This window comes from Parasteatoda tepidariorum, chromosome 8 (assembly GCF_043381705.1).
Source record: "Parasteatoda tepidariorum isolate YZ-2023 chromosome 8, CAS_Ptep_4.0, whole genome shotgun sequence".
Classification (NCBI taxonomy): Eukaryota; Metazoa; Arthropoda; class Arachnida; order Araneae; family Theridiidae; genus Parasteatoda; species Parasteatoda tepidariorum.
In genome coordinates this window covers 73588091-73604015 of record NC_092211.1, presented here as the reverse complement: position 1 = coordinate 73604015, position 15925 = coordinate 73588091, and the positions used below count along the sequence as shown (strand labels likewise).

General features: G+C 32.3%; 1 protein-coding gene across 1 annotated transcript in view; it reads right to left on the bottom strand.

The window, feature by feature from the left end:
- LOC107436333 (putative sodium-dependent multivitamin transporter) overlaps positions 1-9391 on the bottom strand; it is a 33326-nt gene extending 23935 nt beyond the window's left edge. Inside the window, exon 1 of the mRNA XM_071184620.1 lies at positions 8951-9391. Within this exon, the coding sequence (XP_071040721.1) occupies positions 8951-9292 (342 nt within the window). The 5' untranslated portion in view covers positions 9293-9391. The remainder of the gene's footprint in view (positions 1-8950) is intronic.
- Positions 9392-15925: the final 6534 nt, after the last annotated feature.

Below are 15925 nucleotides of genomic sequence, written 5' to 3'. Positions count from 1 at the left end.
CTGGCTGTAGTGGTTTGGTGGCTCCATCTGACCAGTTTTCGAATCAAGCCTTTACAGAGTACGGTTGTGTTGTGACCAAGCTCTGAGCGCATCATGTTTTCTCGACGATCCGGACGATGAGGCAAGACTATGTCTAGCTTTCCTTCACCACCGATGAGTACGCGTAAAGTTATATATCCTAATCTTATAAGACCAGATTTACAACCGGGCGAAATATATGAAAATCAATATGGAGACTTCATATATAGAAATAAAAGAGGTAACAGCATCGGCACGCTCACGGACTTCCAGGTTCCCGAGGGAGCAACTAGGCCATACTACTCAGCTAATCCAATTCCTGACCCAGTGACAACTATGCCTGAACAGCCGAGTACCCCTGTGGAAACTCCAATTATGGAGATGGAAGAAAATGAACCTGCGACGGAAATCGACAACATCACTCCTCTCACAGAACATGAACAGAACCGACACAAGAGGCTTCGGCCTCCGAATCGGAAAAACAGACCGAAAACATCACAGAGCCCCCGGCAAAGAAAAGGAGGAAGAAGAAGAAAAAGCCCACTGATGCAAATAAATCCACTGATAGCACTACTTCAACGACGTCTAACAGCATTTCTCCTTCAGAGCCCATTTCACCCCCGGAGCCAGTGAACCTTCCAGCATCGGAAACTATGGATGTGATCTCAAATAATGACCAAGAGCCTCCCAAAAAAGCAGAAAAAGCTCATACAGCTAAATTTGCCAAAATCATCATCCGTGGACTCCCAGATCATTTTAAAACTGAGATAATTTCCCAAGAATTTGAGAAATTGGACCTGAATCTACATAGAGTTACCCAGTTCAAGAAAAGAGTGGGTGGAGCTTATAAGCCCCTCCCCCTGTTCCTTATCATCGCACCAATAGCAGACCAGGAAAAGATCTTCTCCCTGAAGAAAATACAGCAGAATAACATCAGCACCGAGAGATTCCGTGGCGGCCGGTGGCAGCCACAGTGCTTTCGATGCCAGGGCTTCGGCCATACTCAAAGAACTTGTACCAACCNAATTGAAATAAAGTTTTTTCATCTACCTGTTGTTCTCCAAGTACGTTTACTGTTGATGCTATTTACACAATTTGAAAACACTGTTCACAAACTTCGTGATAAGAAAATAATAAAGTTGATGAATTACATGCACTGCATATAATAAATTATAATGAAGTAACTGTTCACATAATGATAGGTATAATCCAATGGCGATGAAATAATAACACTTTGCAGTTTCGTTTTGCTGTTGTCGAAAATGTACACAAACACAATTCGAAGAAACTTTTGGCGAAGACGCCCACTTTCACTTTCAAAATAATAATAATTTGTAGTAACTTATTTATATACACATTATTCTGCTATCTGAAGTAAACAAAAACACTATTTAAACATCACTTGGCGAAAACGCCCACTTATTCGATGCTACACTCACGGATGTAAACATATGAAAATCTTCCAGAAATAGAATCTTCCGACACGAATGCCTAATTGAAAGATATAGCGAGCTCAAGGCCCAGAAGTCTCCCCGACCAATGAAATGCCAGGATTCTGAGGGGACAACCAATCAGGTTACAGCTACTCCTACGAAGACCCCAGTGCCTGTGCCCGAGCAAACTGAATCTCCTGCCGCAACCCTTCCGACTGCCTCTCCCTCCAGCACCCCAGTCAGAAAGAAAAGGAGGAAGTCTAAACCTAAGATTCTAAATCCAGAAGTGCCTCCAGAGTTGAATACCCAGCCAAGCCCTGTTCCTCCGGAGGACGTTAAAGTCTCAGCCGTGACTTCACAAACTGCTAAACTGTTGTTTAGAGGCTTCACGACTGAGACTACCAGTGAGATGTTACGAAATGAATTTACTAAGATCTGGAACTGAAACTACATTAATTTTTTGGGGCACCTACACAATTGTGTTAATCCCCAGTAGAAAACTTGTTGTACCTGATAAGGTAAGATTTCTTAAGGTTTAAATATTTTACATGAAGTGAATAAAAATTCTGAGTAAACTTGGGGAGAACTTGAAGAAAGATCTCAAAGATGATAAGAAAAGAAATAAAAAAAAAAATAAAAGAGAGGGGGATTAGTTCCGAGATCCTATCGCCCTGAGGAAGGTCCTGGAAATATCTGTAGAAATCATACGGCCTTGGAGGTCAATTTTCCTGTGCGTCCGAAAAGGGTTTATTTATTTTTCTGGCTCACCCGTTTATTGAAACAAAAAAGGGAGTATATTACATGGGGGAAACAATTGATGATGATAACATGAGTATGTACAATGCAAATGAATGGGGTCCTTATTTACAGGGGGATCATAAAAGTTATGATGTTTACAATATATATAAGTATGATGNTATCGTAGATGAGACTTGTTGGCCCTTTGATGGGCCTATTGATTTGTGGTTTAGTTTTGAGAGATTTAGCTATTTTCCATATTGAGTTGTCTGTTGTGCATAGTGAGGCTAGTTTATTTTTCCATAGTTGATTTTTATGAGTTTTGCTGAGCTTTTTAATCTGTTTGTTGAGTTTTTTCATTTCTTGTAGATACTCAGGGTCTGCTGTTCTTTGGTATTGTTTTCTGAGATGATTTCTTTTTCTGATGATGATTTTAATTTCTGCCGGAAGTTTATAATGGTGAGCTATTTTGGTGGTTTCAATAGTTGCTGTTTCGTATGCTGCTAAAATTTCTTGTTGAAGTTGATGAATATAGTTTTCTATTGCAGTCTCATCTACTAGGTCAGGTGGGTTATTATTGTTTGCTTTGAGGATATTCTGATATTGAGTCCAGTTTGTTTTTAGTTTTGGTTATTCAAAATGTTGAGTGGGTAGGCCGACTAGAAATTGGACAGGCAAGTGATCAGAGGATAGCTGGTTGTGGGTGTATGCAACTATTGGAGCTTGAATATTGGATATGGCAAAGTCTAGGATATCACAGCTGTTGTTGTAGTTTGAAATATATGTTGGGGTGGTTGGAGCAATGACTGTTAGGTTATTTTTTAAAACATGATTTCTTAGATGGGTTCCATTATAATTGGTTTTGTTGCATCCCCAGATTGTGTGTTTACTATTGAAATCTCCAGCTACTATTGTTGGTCTGCTTGATGGAAAAAGTTGTTGAATATCTTGATCTGTAAGCTTGTTTTGAGGTGGATTATAAATGCGAGTTATTTTGATGTCTTGGTTGTGGTGATTTAGAAGTATTGAAATCTGTTCATATCCTCTGTCACTTGTTTGGTTATATGTTGTTGTTGTGAGACTGTTTTTTGCTAGTATTGCAACTCCTCCCCCTCGGTAGTTTCGGTCGCATCTGTATGTTCGGTAGTTGGCTATTGTGAAGTTGAAAGTTGGATTTAGATGGGTTTCTGTGATTATTATTATGTCCGGATTATATTCAAGGATAAAGTTTTTAAATTCATGTTGTTTTTCTAAGATTCCATTGGCATTCCAGTTTATCATGTTGAGTATTAATTTATTTTTGATTTTAGTATTCATCCTGTTCTTGTTCTTGGTATACTATGCTTTGTACTTTTTTGAATATATTTAATCCCTGGTCTTCTCTTAAGAATCTGACTATGGTTCTTAATTCTTCTAATATTGATTTTGCTTCTTTTATTTCTGCTGTGTTTATTGCTTGGTTGTTAGATTTCAACTTATCTGCATATGAACTGAATTTGACATTGGACGGGNTAATGAGTTATGAGTAAAGCACTTGTTTACGAAAATAATAAAGTAGAATTGAAATAAAGTTTTTTCATCTACCTGTTGTTCTCCAAGTACGTTTACTGTTGATGCTATTTACACAATTTGAAAACACTGTTCACAAACTTCGTGATAAGAAAATAATAAAGTTGATGAATTACATGCACTGCATATAATAAATTATAATGAAGTAACTGTTCACATAATGATAGGTATAATCCAATGGCGATGAAATAATAACACTTTGCAGCTTCGTTTTGCTGTTGTCGAAAATATACACAAACACAATTCGAAGAAACTTTTGGCGAAGACGCCCACTTTCACTTTCAAAATAATAATAATTTGTAGTAACTTATTTATATTCACATTATTCTGCTATCTGAAGTAAACAAAACACTATTTAAACATCACTTGGCGAAAACGCCCACTTATTCGATGCTTTCACTTAACGACGATGCTACACTCACGGATGTAAACATCCGAATCCAAATGGTCTTATTCAAATGGTGGGTCGGGCTGCAGGTGTGTAGAGCAGAACTATCTTCACATGCTTTCCCCCATTAGCTCGTGGAGAGACATAGATGAAGCAAGTACGTTAGTTTCTCTCTTGATTTTCATATAAATTAAAATCTTTTAAGTTGGAAAACTATATGGAACTGAAAACTACATTAAACATAGTTCTAAAAAAAGCATCCCGGAAATTTAAAAAAATATTTGTACTAAATAAAAAGGAAAAATATTAAGAAAAGGGAAAATATCGTACCGTCATTCGGGGCTACTTTGTTCAGGATTTCGCAGTTTCTGAACTTTGACATGTAAAAAAACTATGTTAATTCAAACTTTAGTAAAATTTATAGATATTATATTCATAACTGGACTCAGACGAGTGAATTTGATCAATATTGGCGTTATTTGTATGTAATATTTACGAATAATAAGTCAAAACATACCTTGGGGCTACTTTGTGCAGCGATAGGAATGCAGTTTAATAATCATGTTTTTAGTAAAATATTGATATAAAATTGTTAAAAAAGTTAATTGTTGACATTTTTAAAGACAAAAATATCAAGATATGTAAAGATATTAGTTTGAAAATAATTTTCAGCGTTAAAAAACCATTTTTTTTAAGAATTTTTTCTTAAAAAGAATGTTTATTTCAAAACATTTGAGTTTAAACAAAAGGAAACCATATACATTTTTAAACATTGAAATGGATGAAATTTTAAAAATAATAATTATTACATATTCATTAACATTTATAATATTGTTAAATTTGAACATAACATCCTTGAATGAACATGACAGAACTTGCTCTTCAGTTTCTGTCAAAATCACCTGATGTCCTATAAAATATATTTTTATGTGTTAAATCGTTTGATTAATTCATTAGAAAAATCTTTGTAGAAGAAAAATAATAGTTTACCAGGAAGTTTCACGTGTTTCTTGTGAATTTTATTAGAGATAGTATTTCTGTGGATTTTGTACTTCCGAGAAGCTTCTGCAATCGACATACCACCAGCAACTGCTTGCAAACATTGTTGCAGCTTTTCTAAAGTGTAATCACGGTAGTTTCTCGTTCCAGGTATTTTTTTATAACGTCTGACCATTTTTCTGTCGAAAAAAAAAACGAATGAAACTTTGCACAAAGTAGCCCCAAAGTGCATTTTTTTTCATTTTCCGTTTATTTGTTATTAATTTTCAAATTTTTTTAACGCTAACATGATATAATTGTTTATTAATATATAAATAAAAAATTTTGCACTTACGACAATTGTTTTATCAACGTCTTTGCATTTCACAGCTAAAGTTTCCACGCACACTTTTCGACATCCGACGTCCTCGGAAAGTTGTTGACATTGGATGAACGAAACACACTCTGAGATTGTTTTAAAATTCGAAAAAATGTTTGTAGTAATAGAAGAGACTTCTATCTTCAAATTCCACACATTTTTAACGTGAAATAAACATAATACTGAATAGCAGCACTTGAAAAATGCCAAATTCGAATTTGCACAAAGTAGCCCCCGCTGCACAAAGTAGCCCCGAATGACGGTAGTACATTCCTATACAACTGAAAAGAGGAGGAGAAGGGCCAAAGGCATGAAACGGGGTCTCTCCCCAGATGGCATATTCGAGCGTTGCGATAGCTAATATACATTCATATATGCACTAAAATAATCATATCGAATATAATAGTATGATTAAAATACTATTCATCAGAGAAGTAAATATCACGTTTTAATAAATTTTATAGTAAAATATGGTAAAAAGCTTCAAATAATTAAGCAATAGATATTCAATATTTAGGACATCAAGGGTATTTTTTAGTAAAATTACTACGTTTTTTAAAAGCAAAGCTTAACGATTTTCATTTGGGGCCATTCCGGCGCGTCTTAATATTCGTTGAGGTAGCACGCGTCCTCCTAGGTTAATATTATTATTAATATTTAGCTTCGACTTTGTATTTAGTCATTTTGGCTTTGTATTTCGTGTTTTTGTTTTGGCTTTGTTCTTATTATATGAACTATGACTTTATACACAGGAAAAAGTGTTAGCGGTTAGTTGTCACCATTTTTAGTTTTGAGGTTAACTAAATGCATTTTTTAAGTAAGGAACTACAGTTATCGTTCAAAAAGATTTATTGGAAAAATTAGTGCAATTATTTTACTAAAAATATGCTTGTTTTTTAAATGAAACGTCTTTGCAAAGAATATATTAAATTGCTTCTAATGAAAGGGACAATATGTGATGTTAGTAAGTAAACAAACAAAAAAGTGAATAAATTAGTAAACAAAAATATAATAGTAAAAAAATAAACAAAAAATGAGACAAATTGCACTTTAGAAAATTTTAGTTTATTTCAACATTAAAAATGATCGCAACTATACCCCAAATTTTTTTGCTGTGTGATTAATATTTGCATTTTGGTTTTGTATTTTACATATTAATCTTTGTAATTAATTTTTTTATTTGTCTTTGTAATTTAATCTACATTTTATATAGACCAATAAAATTATAAAGCAAAGAAAGACTTTGAAAAAAATGAAAAAAAAAAAAAAAACCCTACAAAATGCAGAAATTTTCGAACGCGATGAACCATGAACCATAATACAGTTATTATTAGCTAATTTAAACCGTATTGCTCTACTTGAACTAGATTACTCGATAATCTTGTTCAAATAATCGATAATGTTGTATGATTCATTTCAAAACGCCATTAAATTAGCTTTAAGTTTTAACTATATTATGGTTCGAATGACCTATATTATGGTTCAACATGTAGGCATGAATTTTTGTGAACTATAATAGAAGAAACTTTAACAGTTAAATGTCAAAAGCGGAAACTTTTTGAAGTTATACTTCTTATGCGACTTCCAACAAGGTTGCGTTAAACGTTTAACGCTGGATTTTTATTGGTCGGGAAATCACGTGGTAGGATCCAGTTTTCCCGCATTCATTTCCATATTGTTTTGGTTCTCACTAGCATAAAAATAATAAAAGTCATAAAAGTATTATTTTTCTATAAATATTTTTTTAGTTTGTTTTGATACACATATAATTTAATAGGGTAGTATTTTTTATTTTCAAATTTAGTGGATAACAATTGTAAAAAATGAGTGAAAACAATCCCACAGACAATGCGACGGATTTAAGGTTATGTCAAGGTACGTCTCTTGTGAATATCAATTGATTGTTAGGTTTTATCTTCTGAAATTACATTATGACGCATTCACATACATTATTAATACAAATACATTTTCCATGGCAAGACGATGAGGCAACCACAAGAACTTTCACTGGTTCAAGAGGTCCACGAGGGAAAAATGCACAATATTACCGTTATTACAGAGCACGGAAGCGAGCGGAGCAAGAAAAAGAGTCGTTGAATAGAACTAGTGATCCTTCTACGACTGCTGATTCTTCTACAATTAACGTCGCAGGTTGCGAAGTTTAACTTCTTGCGCGTGGAGAGGCTCCACGCACTATTTTTTTAAAATTTTATTTCTTCTAGTCAAATTTATGAACTTTCAATTCAATTCATTATATGAATCGCTGTCATGAATTTTAAAAATAGGCTATAAAGTTGTTTTTCTGAAATCTCTTAACGTCAATACACTGATAAAAGGACACACAAGGTACTACTAAGTCAACTATAGAAGTAAGATAAATAATAAGATTCCTATTTAATAATTTTTTGTAAATACGTACACATTTCAAAATTAATTAATAGACTTTTCTCTATTTTATATTTTGATATAAGTTGAAAGGAATGTCATGGTAATACATTTCGAAAAAAATGAAATTTTTAATTCAAAATTTTTTCATAGTCAAATTCCTCGTCAAATTCATGAGCTAAGGCGAAATAACTGAGTTCAAAGATTATATGAGACGCTGTCATAAAAAAACAACTCTAATCCTAAAAATATGTGATAATGTTGCTTCTCTGAAATCTCTTAGGAATCATCAACACACTAACAAAAGCATACACAAGTATAATATGTGTAATGGTACTAATGTGCGCAAATGTTTCGCAGTGTAGCAATATCTTAGGAATAAACTGCACTATACTTTAAAAATAAAATGTATCATTATAATTTCTACATAAACTATATTTCATGCAGTAAATACATTATACTGCATCAATATTTTTGGACTTAAGTTAAAAGTGATAATACGTTTACAGCAAATATATACTGATATTGTATCAATATCTATATTATTATAAAAGAGATAATAAGTTTTAAAAAAATATTATCAAATTTTAATAGTTTTAAAGTTACTTTCTAGTTGACAGTAGAATTACTCTGAAGCAAGGTATTTGTAAACCCTTTTTTTTCCAGATGTGACATTTTTTACTCCAAAAACGTTTCTTAGTTTTGTTTATAGATATTTTAAGTACTTTATCAGATATACTTTTAAGTACTTTATTACTTTTTAGAAATATTCACTAAATAACGCCCATAATACACAGACATATCCTATTACAGAATAGCCACTTTGCGCCAGCTGAATTCTTAAAACTGACTTAAAATCAAATTCATGATAACTGCATAAAAAATTTTCCAGACTGTGAGGTTTATAACTACATTGTCCCAGGACTTTATATTTATTTCCTTTTAGCATTATACTGTATCAATATTAATTTATTATAACTGTATCAATATTAATATTAAAGCATTATACTGTATCAATATTAAGAAAAGAATAACTTCATTTGATGAATTTAAATTTCTTACCTCAGTTATGCTTGAAACTTCGCATTGGAAATACACTGGTATAATAACGCTTGATGATATGAACATTCCTATGGGTATCATAAAATTAGCGACGGAAACAGCAATGCCATATTTGTAAACTTCAGCTGGCGATGAAAGAAAAGAAGACGTGGATGTAAGAGTAACGATGATAGAAAAAATGACAGGAAATTTTGGCATATTTTTTCCTGCCAACAAATAATCCGAGGCTATTTTCTGCTGACCTTTGAAATACCTTGCACATAACCCTATTCCAGTCGATAACAGAAGTGTCAAAGAAATAATAACATAATCGGCAACACCAAGACTGTATTTTTTAAACATTTTGATTTCTTTGTCTGATTACAAACTTCTGTGATTTGCTATAGCTTATTAAATGCGGTGCAAAGAATCTTCTGATTATGAAACGCTGAAAAGATATTAACTTATATTCAGAGCAATTTATCTTCGTAAAAGGATAATATTTCTCTTGTTTTTTATTGTCTTATTCTTATTAAACGTCGTTTGCAATGATAACAATTAGAAGAAAATGCTATAATTTATGTTCTATTAAAAGTTAATCTTTTTCTGTTCTTTTATGTTGTAAGAAAAAAATATGTTTTGCTTTTGAATGGTGATTAAAAGAATGTATACGTTACCGGAAAAATATTAAATAGTAACTAGGCATTGTATATAATGCCGGAAGTTTTTAGTTAAAGTATGAAATATGGGAATTATTACATATTTCCCTTGGGCATTGTATATAATTCCTAGACATTCTACAGAATGACAAATTCTATTCGGGTAAAGTATGAAAACGTTCCCAATAAGGCTATTATATAAATAAATGACGTTCATTCCTCAAAAAAGCAAATGTTATTCTGAAGAAATAATGAGACTGAAATTAAAAAAGTTTATTCGAAACACGTAAAGAAAAATGAAATTTTACTGAAACAAAATTCGTGCTCTTATTAAGGGAAACAAAATTTTTATATAAATATTGAGAAGTTTAAATTAACCTACTTGTTATTTTGAAGACATTTTGAATTACATTTTATTGCATTCGAAACGGATCGGAGATGTATTTCATACATTGCTGGTTTCTCATTTAGCATCCTATAGAATGCCTGAGAAATGTGTGAAATATTAATCGTTTCTTACATAATTACTGGTTAGTTTTGGACATTATATATAATGCCTAGGTATTCTATAAGATGCCGGATTTCAAACTTTCCGTGTAACATGTACCAAAAAAAAAAAAAGGAAAAAAGAAAATTAATTTTATTTTGCGTATAATATTAAAATGCACGTGATACACTTTAGAAATTATTTTGGTTGTTTAATGGGCAATATTCGCGATCGCAGCGAACTATAGGGGGCGTTGTTGTATGAAACTAATACCTGCGATTTCTATATGAACAGTCATTCAGTTACTCTGGAGACGTCTTTAATGTAGCGTGTAACATTGTAACGTTCCTTCTTTATCGTGGATTATTAAATTTAAGAAAGAAAAATGTTTGATATCCCTTCTTATGCAACCGAAAACAAGATGGTATCTCTTTTTTTTAAAAAAGGAACATCCAAAACACATCTGAAAAATATTTGTAAATAAACAGAAAAAAATATGTATCTTCTTATTAGAGTTAAACCTAATGCCTGAGAAATAGTTTTACTAAATTTAATGATGTAACCTGAAAGACCTATTTAAACTTTACATTCCATACTTTTAAGAATCATATTACTTCAAACATTATAATAAGCAAAAGTATACATAAGCTTCATAATTTTATGTAATTTAATTTTGTAAAAAAAGTTCTTTGACAGCAATTTTTATCAAAAAATTTTACGTTTTAATAAAAATCATTATTTAGAAACTAAAAAACGTAAAATAAAGAATGCTTACGATGCCAAGCAAAAAAGAAAAAACCGATTCTAAAAATTCCTTACATTAAAATAAACAGCTTTCATGTTTTTTCTTTTTTGACTCATAATCGGACGCAGAAAACCATTCTATAGAAAACTATCATCAAATAAGAAAAAAATTACTTAAAAGTAAAATTTTTTATTTTATAAAAATTGACACTTACCTGCTTTATAAATCAGAAGAATTCTTCGATTTTTGTTACCATTTTTTAGTGCTACGAAAATACGTCTTTGCGATTTGCCAAAAATAGAACAAGATGCAATTTTATTTTTTCAGGAGCGAAATATTTTGCCCATTATCCAACAAAATCCTATAAACTACTTTGATTTTAAATAACGGTTTTATGTTATGATTTGTTGCAAAAATTTTTGTGTAGATTAGTGGCACTTAAAAACCGCCAAATCTGTAGTTGCGGTGGCGTTATTACGTAAGTACCGAATTTTTATTCCATACTTTTTTGAATCATATTACTTCAAACATTAGAATATGCAAGAAGTATACATTAACACATAATGTTATACCATTTAATTTTTCAAAACGATTATTTTAACAACAATTTTTATCAAAAAATTATAAACTAAAAAACGTAAAATAAAGAATTCTTAGGATAAAAAAACGTTTTTAAAAATTCCTCATGTTGAAATAAAAAACTTCCATATTGTTTCTTTTTTTATTCTTATAGTTCTTAATCAGACGTAAAAATGCATTCTGTAGAGAACTATCATCGAATGAGAAAAAAATATTCAAATTTTTTATTGTAAAAATCATTGCACTTACCTGATTTATAATTCCGGAGAATTCCAAAGGGATATGTTCTTTGTTTGAAAACTTTATTCTCAAATAATAGATACATAGTTTATCCCTTCATTACTTTTAGATAACATACTACACAGCAAAATTTTATGATTTTATAATTGATATGAATTTGAATATGTAGCTAAAAACAGAATAACTGAATTCTAGTTGAACTTATTCCTTCAAAACTAAAAAATACTTACCAAGAAAACGATAAAAATTAATTAAGAATCTGCACAAATGGCACTATTTCAAGTAATTTGGATAATTTTTTATTGTTGTTTTCCGAATTATATGGATACAGAAATATATACTATTCTATAACGAAGAAGAATATGCTATAACTATTTCAATTCTGTATGCTCTGAATTCATATTTATTCACTGGAATGACGAAAGCAATGTTGACTTCACTTTAATTTGTAATGAATTGAAGACAGAAGAAATGCATTTTACCTTGATACACACATCTGTAACAGTATGCGATAGCGAAATCGGAAATTATGAGTTGCACGTTTGTTGATAATATAAGTTAAAATTTATTGGGTCTGAAAGATATCCCAATATTCTGGAGAGTTTTTTCAAGTTCTTCGGCTTTTTCTTAGGGAAATTTTTATTTTTATTTGCTGCTAAGAAAATGGCGTCTGATTCTGCCAATGATTTTGATGGAACTAAATGAAAACGTGATAAATTAATGTCTGATATTTACAGACTTCCGCTAGAGGGCGTACTCGAGCGTTGCGATCGCGAATTATAAAAAGAAGAAAAAATTGATTCTTGTTGTTGTTGTTGCTTATCCTCATAAATCTGACATTAGTAGGATCAACTCCAAAAAGCTGTTGACAGCCAAAAAGTCGATGACAAGAAGAGGATCGAAAATTAAGTCCGCCCTGGGGCCCTATTACCAACTCATCGAAATTTATTCCGTTCGGAAACGATTCCGCTCGGAAACTAGCTTTCATCGGATTGCCAATTTCGTAATATCCACTTTGCCGTAACATGAAGATATCGGAATCCAGAATCGAAATCGCCATTCCACACGATTCCGGTGAAATTGAAATTTGTAGGCGGGGCTAACTTTGACCAATTAGAAAATTATTATAATTCTAATTTATTAATCTGGCAGCGATATGTTTGTATTCTCTACTTCAATGCGAGTTAAAATCGCATTAAATTAGAACTGAAAGCTTTAAAATTCATATATTTTCAACAATTTTGTGTTCTAAAAGCCAAGTTTGTGTTTATTTGAAATACAGAGAGTAGTGTAGAGTGAAATTACAACGCAGTATTTTCAAATGGCTTCACGTACAAAAATTAATATTCGCCTGCAAACAATGATTGTGGAATACCTAGAAAACAATCCAGATTAAAATAAAGGAAGCTTTACCGGCATATCTGGCGTAATTACCACTATAAATATTAAATACCAAATTACTATTATACAAGACATGTTAACTTGCATCCACCTTAAAGTACCTTAAGATAGTTAACGCGGTTAACACAGTCGATAGTTAAATCCCCACACATGCATATTTCAATCAATATAGGAAATTCTAATAGCTAACTTTGGTAATTCCTTTTTTTAGCTAAGATTCTATTGCTTTTTGTACATATTTTTTTTATATAGCTTTTGTCATTAATTTCCACAATCCGGTATTATTCATTTCCACTACTGAATTTCGCCTATGAGTAACACCATTTTAAAAAAACTAATTTCCAATCCAAATTAACTTCTAAATTTTGTTGTCGGGATATTTGAATACTCAAAATCTTTTAGGCCGATAGATCTTTCTCTTAATAGTGTTTCGATCACTCTCTTCAGCAATAGCTAGCTGTATGACGGAAAACAGCGCCATTTTGTTCACTAAAATAAACAAACTTTTATCGGAATCTAGATTTCGCTTACTCTTAAACCTGCCGGAATGGGATTCGTAATAATTTCGCATCGGAATATAGTTCCGAGCGGAATCAAGAGCCCGTAATACGACTTAACTGACATTCACGGATTTATGACGTCGCTAGAGCTTTATTTCGATCGGAATTAGATTCCGTGAAGCTGGTAATAGGGCCCCTGGACAGTCCGATATGTTTCGGTGAGGCTGGTTGGATACAGCAGTTTTTACAAGTCGGGTAAATCTTTTCGAATGTTAGACATTTTAGGTGACCAGTTAAGAATCTGGCCAAGGCAGTCTGGGATCTCAATTGATTCCTTCGATCGCAATTGATTCCCAGAAGGGTGCCAGAAGATGTTGCGGTGTACCATTGATGCGTAGGTGGAGTTTGCCAGATTGATTTTCGTCTATATTTTTGATTGGAGTAAAGTTCCAGATAAGTAAGTGATGACCCGGTGGGCCTATCTTCCTCACTGCCCTCTTTGGCCAATCTATCTGCTATCTCGCTGCTGCCAATAATAACATGTGATGGAATCCATCGGAGATGTATATCATGGTGCTGAGAAATCTTTTTCATCTTGAGCAGGATAGATATACTAGTTTCATCGCTTGCAGAGGACCAGCTACTAAGATGTTGCAGGGCACTGCGACTGCCCGATAAAATCCAGAGTTCTCCATGATCACTGTCGTAGGGTGAGATAGCGTCAGGCCCCTCCTTAATCGCTATTAACTCGCTCCTGAAGACAGAGCAAGTGTCTGGATTGCATTGCTTTATTGAGTTTTCTAGATGTTGGGTCCTAATATATATATACCGCTGCCAGTACGATCGTTTGTACGACTACCATGGGTATTAACCTGCATTGCCTTGCTAGGTATGCAACTGATAATTTCCAGAGCCAACTGTCTAAGATCGTCTTCGATGTGAGTTTGCTTGTTTGCAGTGGAATTCAGATCAAAATGGAAAAAAAAAACTCTTTGCAGTCCCACTGAGGGATCAATACAGGATCTTGAGGATTGAGGTTCAACCTCACGAGAGACCAGGTTTTGAGATTGCGCCAGACCAAATTGGTAAAATACTTTAACCCTCATAGCGAATTTGCTTGCGTGTGACACGGGCGAAAGTTGCTTGCAAATTTGCACGCGCCCATGTGAGACACGGGCAATCTTGTACCTTACGTTAGTTTATTTCTGACGCCAGCCTGTGATCTTTTCTTGTAAAAATAAATAGGCTAGATTATAATTAAATTTATTTACCATAGATGACACCACTATTTTCTTGTGTAAACCATTTGGTGCATTCTGATGATTAGTTGTAAGTTTGTATGGAATTCTTCGTTATAAAGCAGTTGTTTGATGTGGAAAGGGTAACATATCCATTTTCATTGAATTAAATATCATAAAAGTAAACAGTTAGCAATAAATTAATTTTTACTTAATGTTTATGTACCTTTATTTGAAAAAGTTACGGATAATAAGTGAAATCTGACGATTTTGAATATGCCAATTCATCAGAAAGTTTCAGCGATGAAAGTGATGATCTCTTGAGTTCATTTAATTTGACTTTAACATTTTGAAATTGCAAATAAACCTGTACTTAAAATGTTTAAACTTCGTTTGTACAGTGCATTTTATAACTTTTACACCAACCCCCTCTCCCAAGTTACCCCACACAGCTGAAATTGCAAAAAAAAAAAAAAAAAAAAAAAAAAAAAAAAAAAAAAAAAAAAAAAAACTTAAACTGTAGTTAGATATTCATTTTCGGTCCAAAAAGAACTCGATAATTTTTTACCAGTGGTACCCAAAAAACATTCCTGTTTTCAGAGGTTAAACATAATTATTACAGTAAAATGCTGTTTCTATACTATTGAATTTTTATAGATAACTACTCGGTGAACGTGGTCTATATTAGTATAAGAAAGAGGTTTTTATCTTCCCTATTTTGTCTCAAAGACTAATTTTCTAACTAATTAAAAAAAAAAATTAAGGCCTTTTTCCCACTGTATGATGATTATAGGTTATGGTATAGGCTTGTTCTTTAACTTGATCTTGGTTACCGGAATAACATTGGTAATTGGAATCGCAATTCCATTAAATGAACAAAAATTGGGAAGTACTAATAAGGTAAATATTACAGTAAAATGTAGTATACTACTATTTAAATTTATAGTAAACTACACAAACTATACTAGATATACAAATATATAATATAACTATAGTAAACAAACTATACTACTACTCTTTATATTAATATAGTAATCTGTATTAATGTAAAGAGACGCTTTTATCTCCTTTTTTTGGCCTCAAAAATCAGCTTTCTAACATATCCAAACCAAATACCAGATACCATAACCAAAAACAAGATTAACTT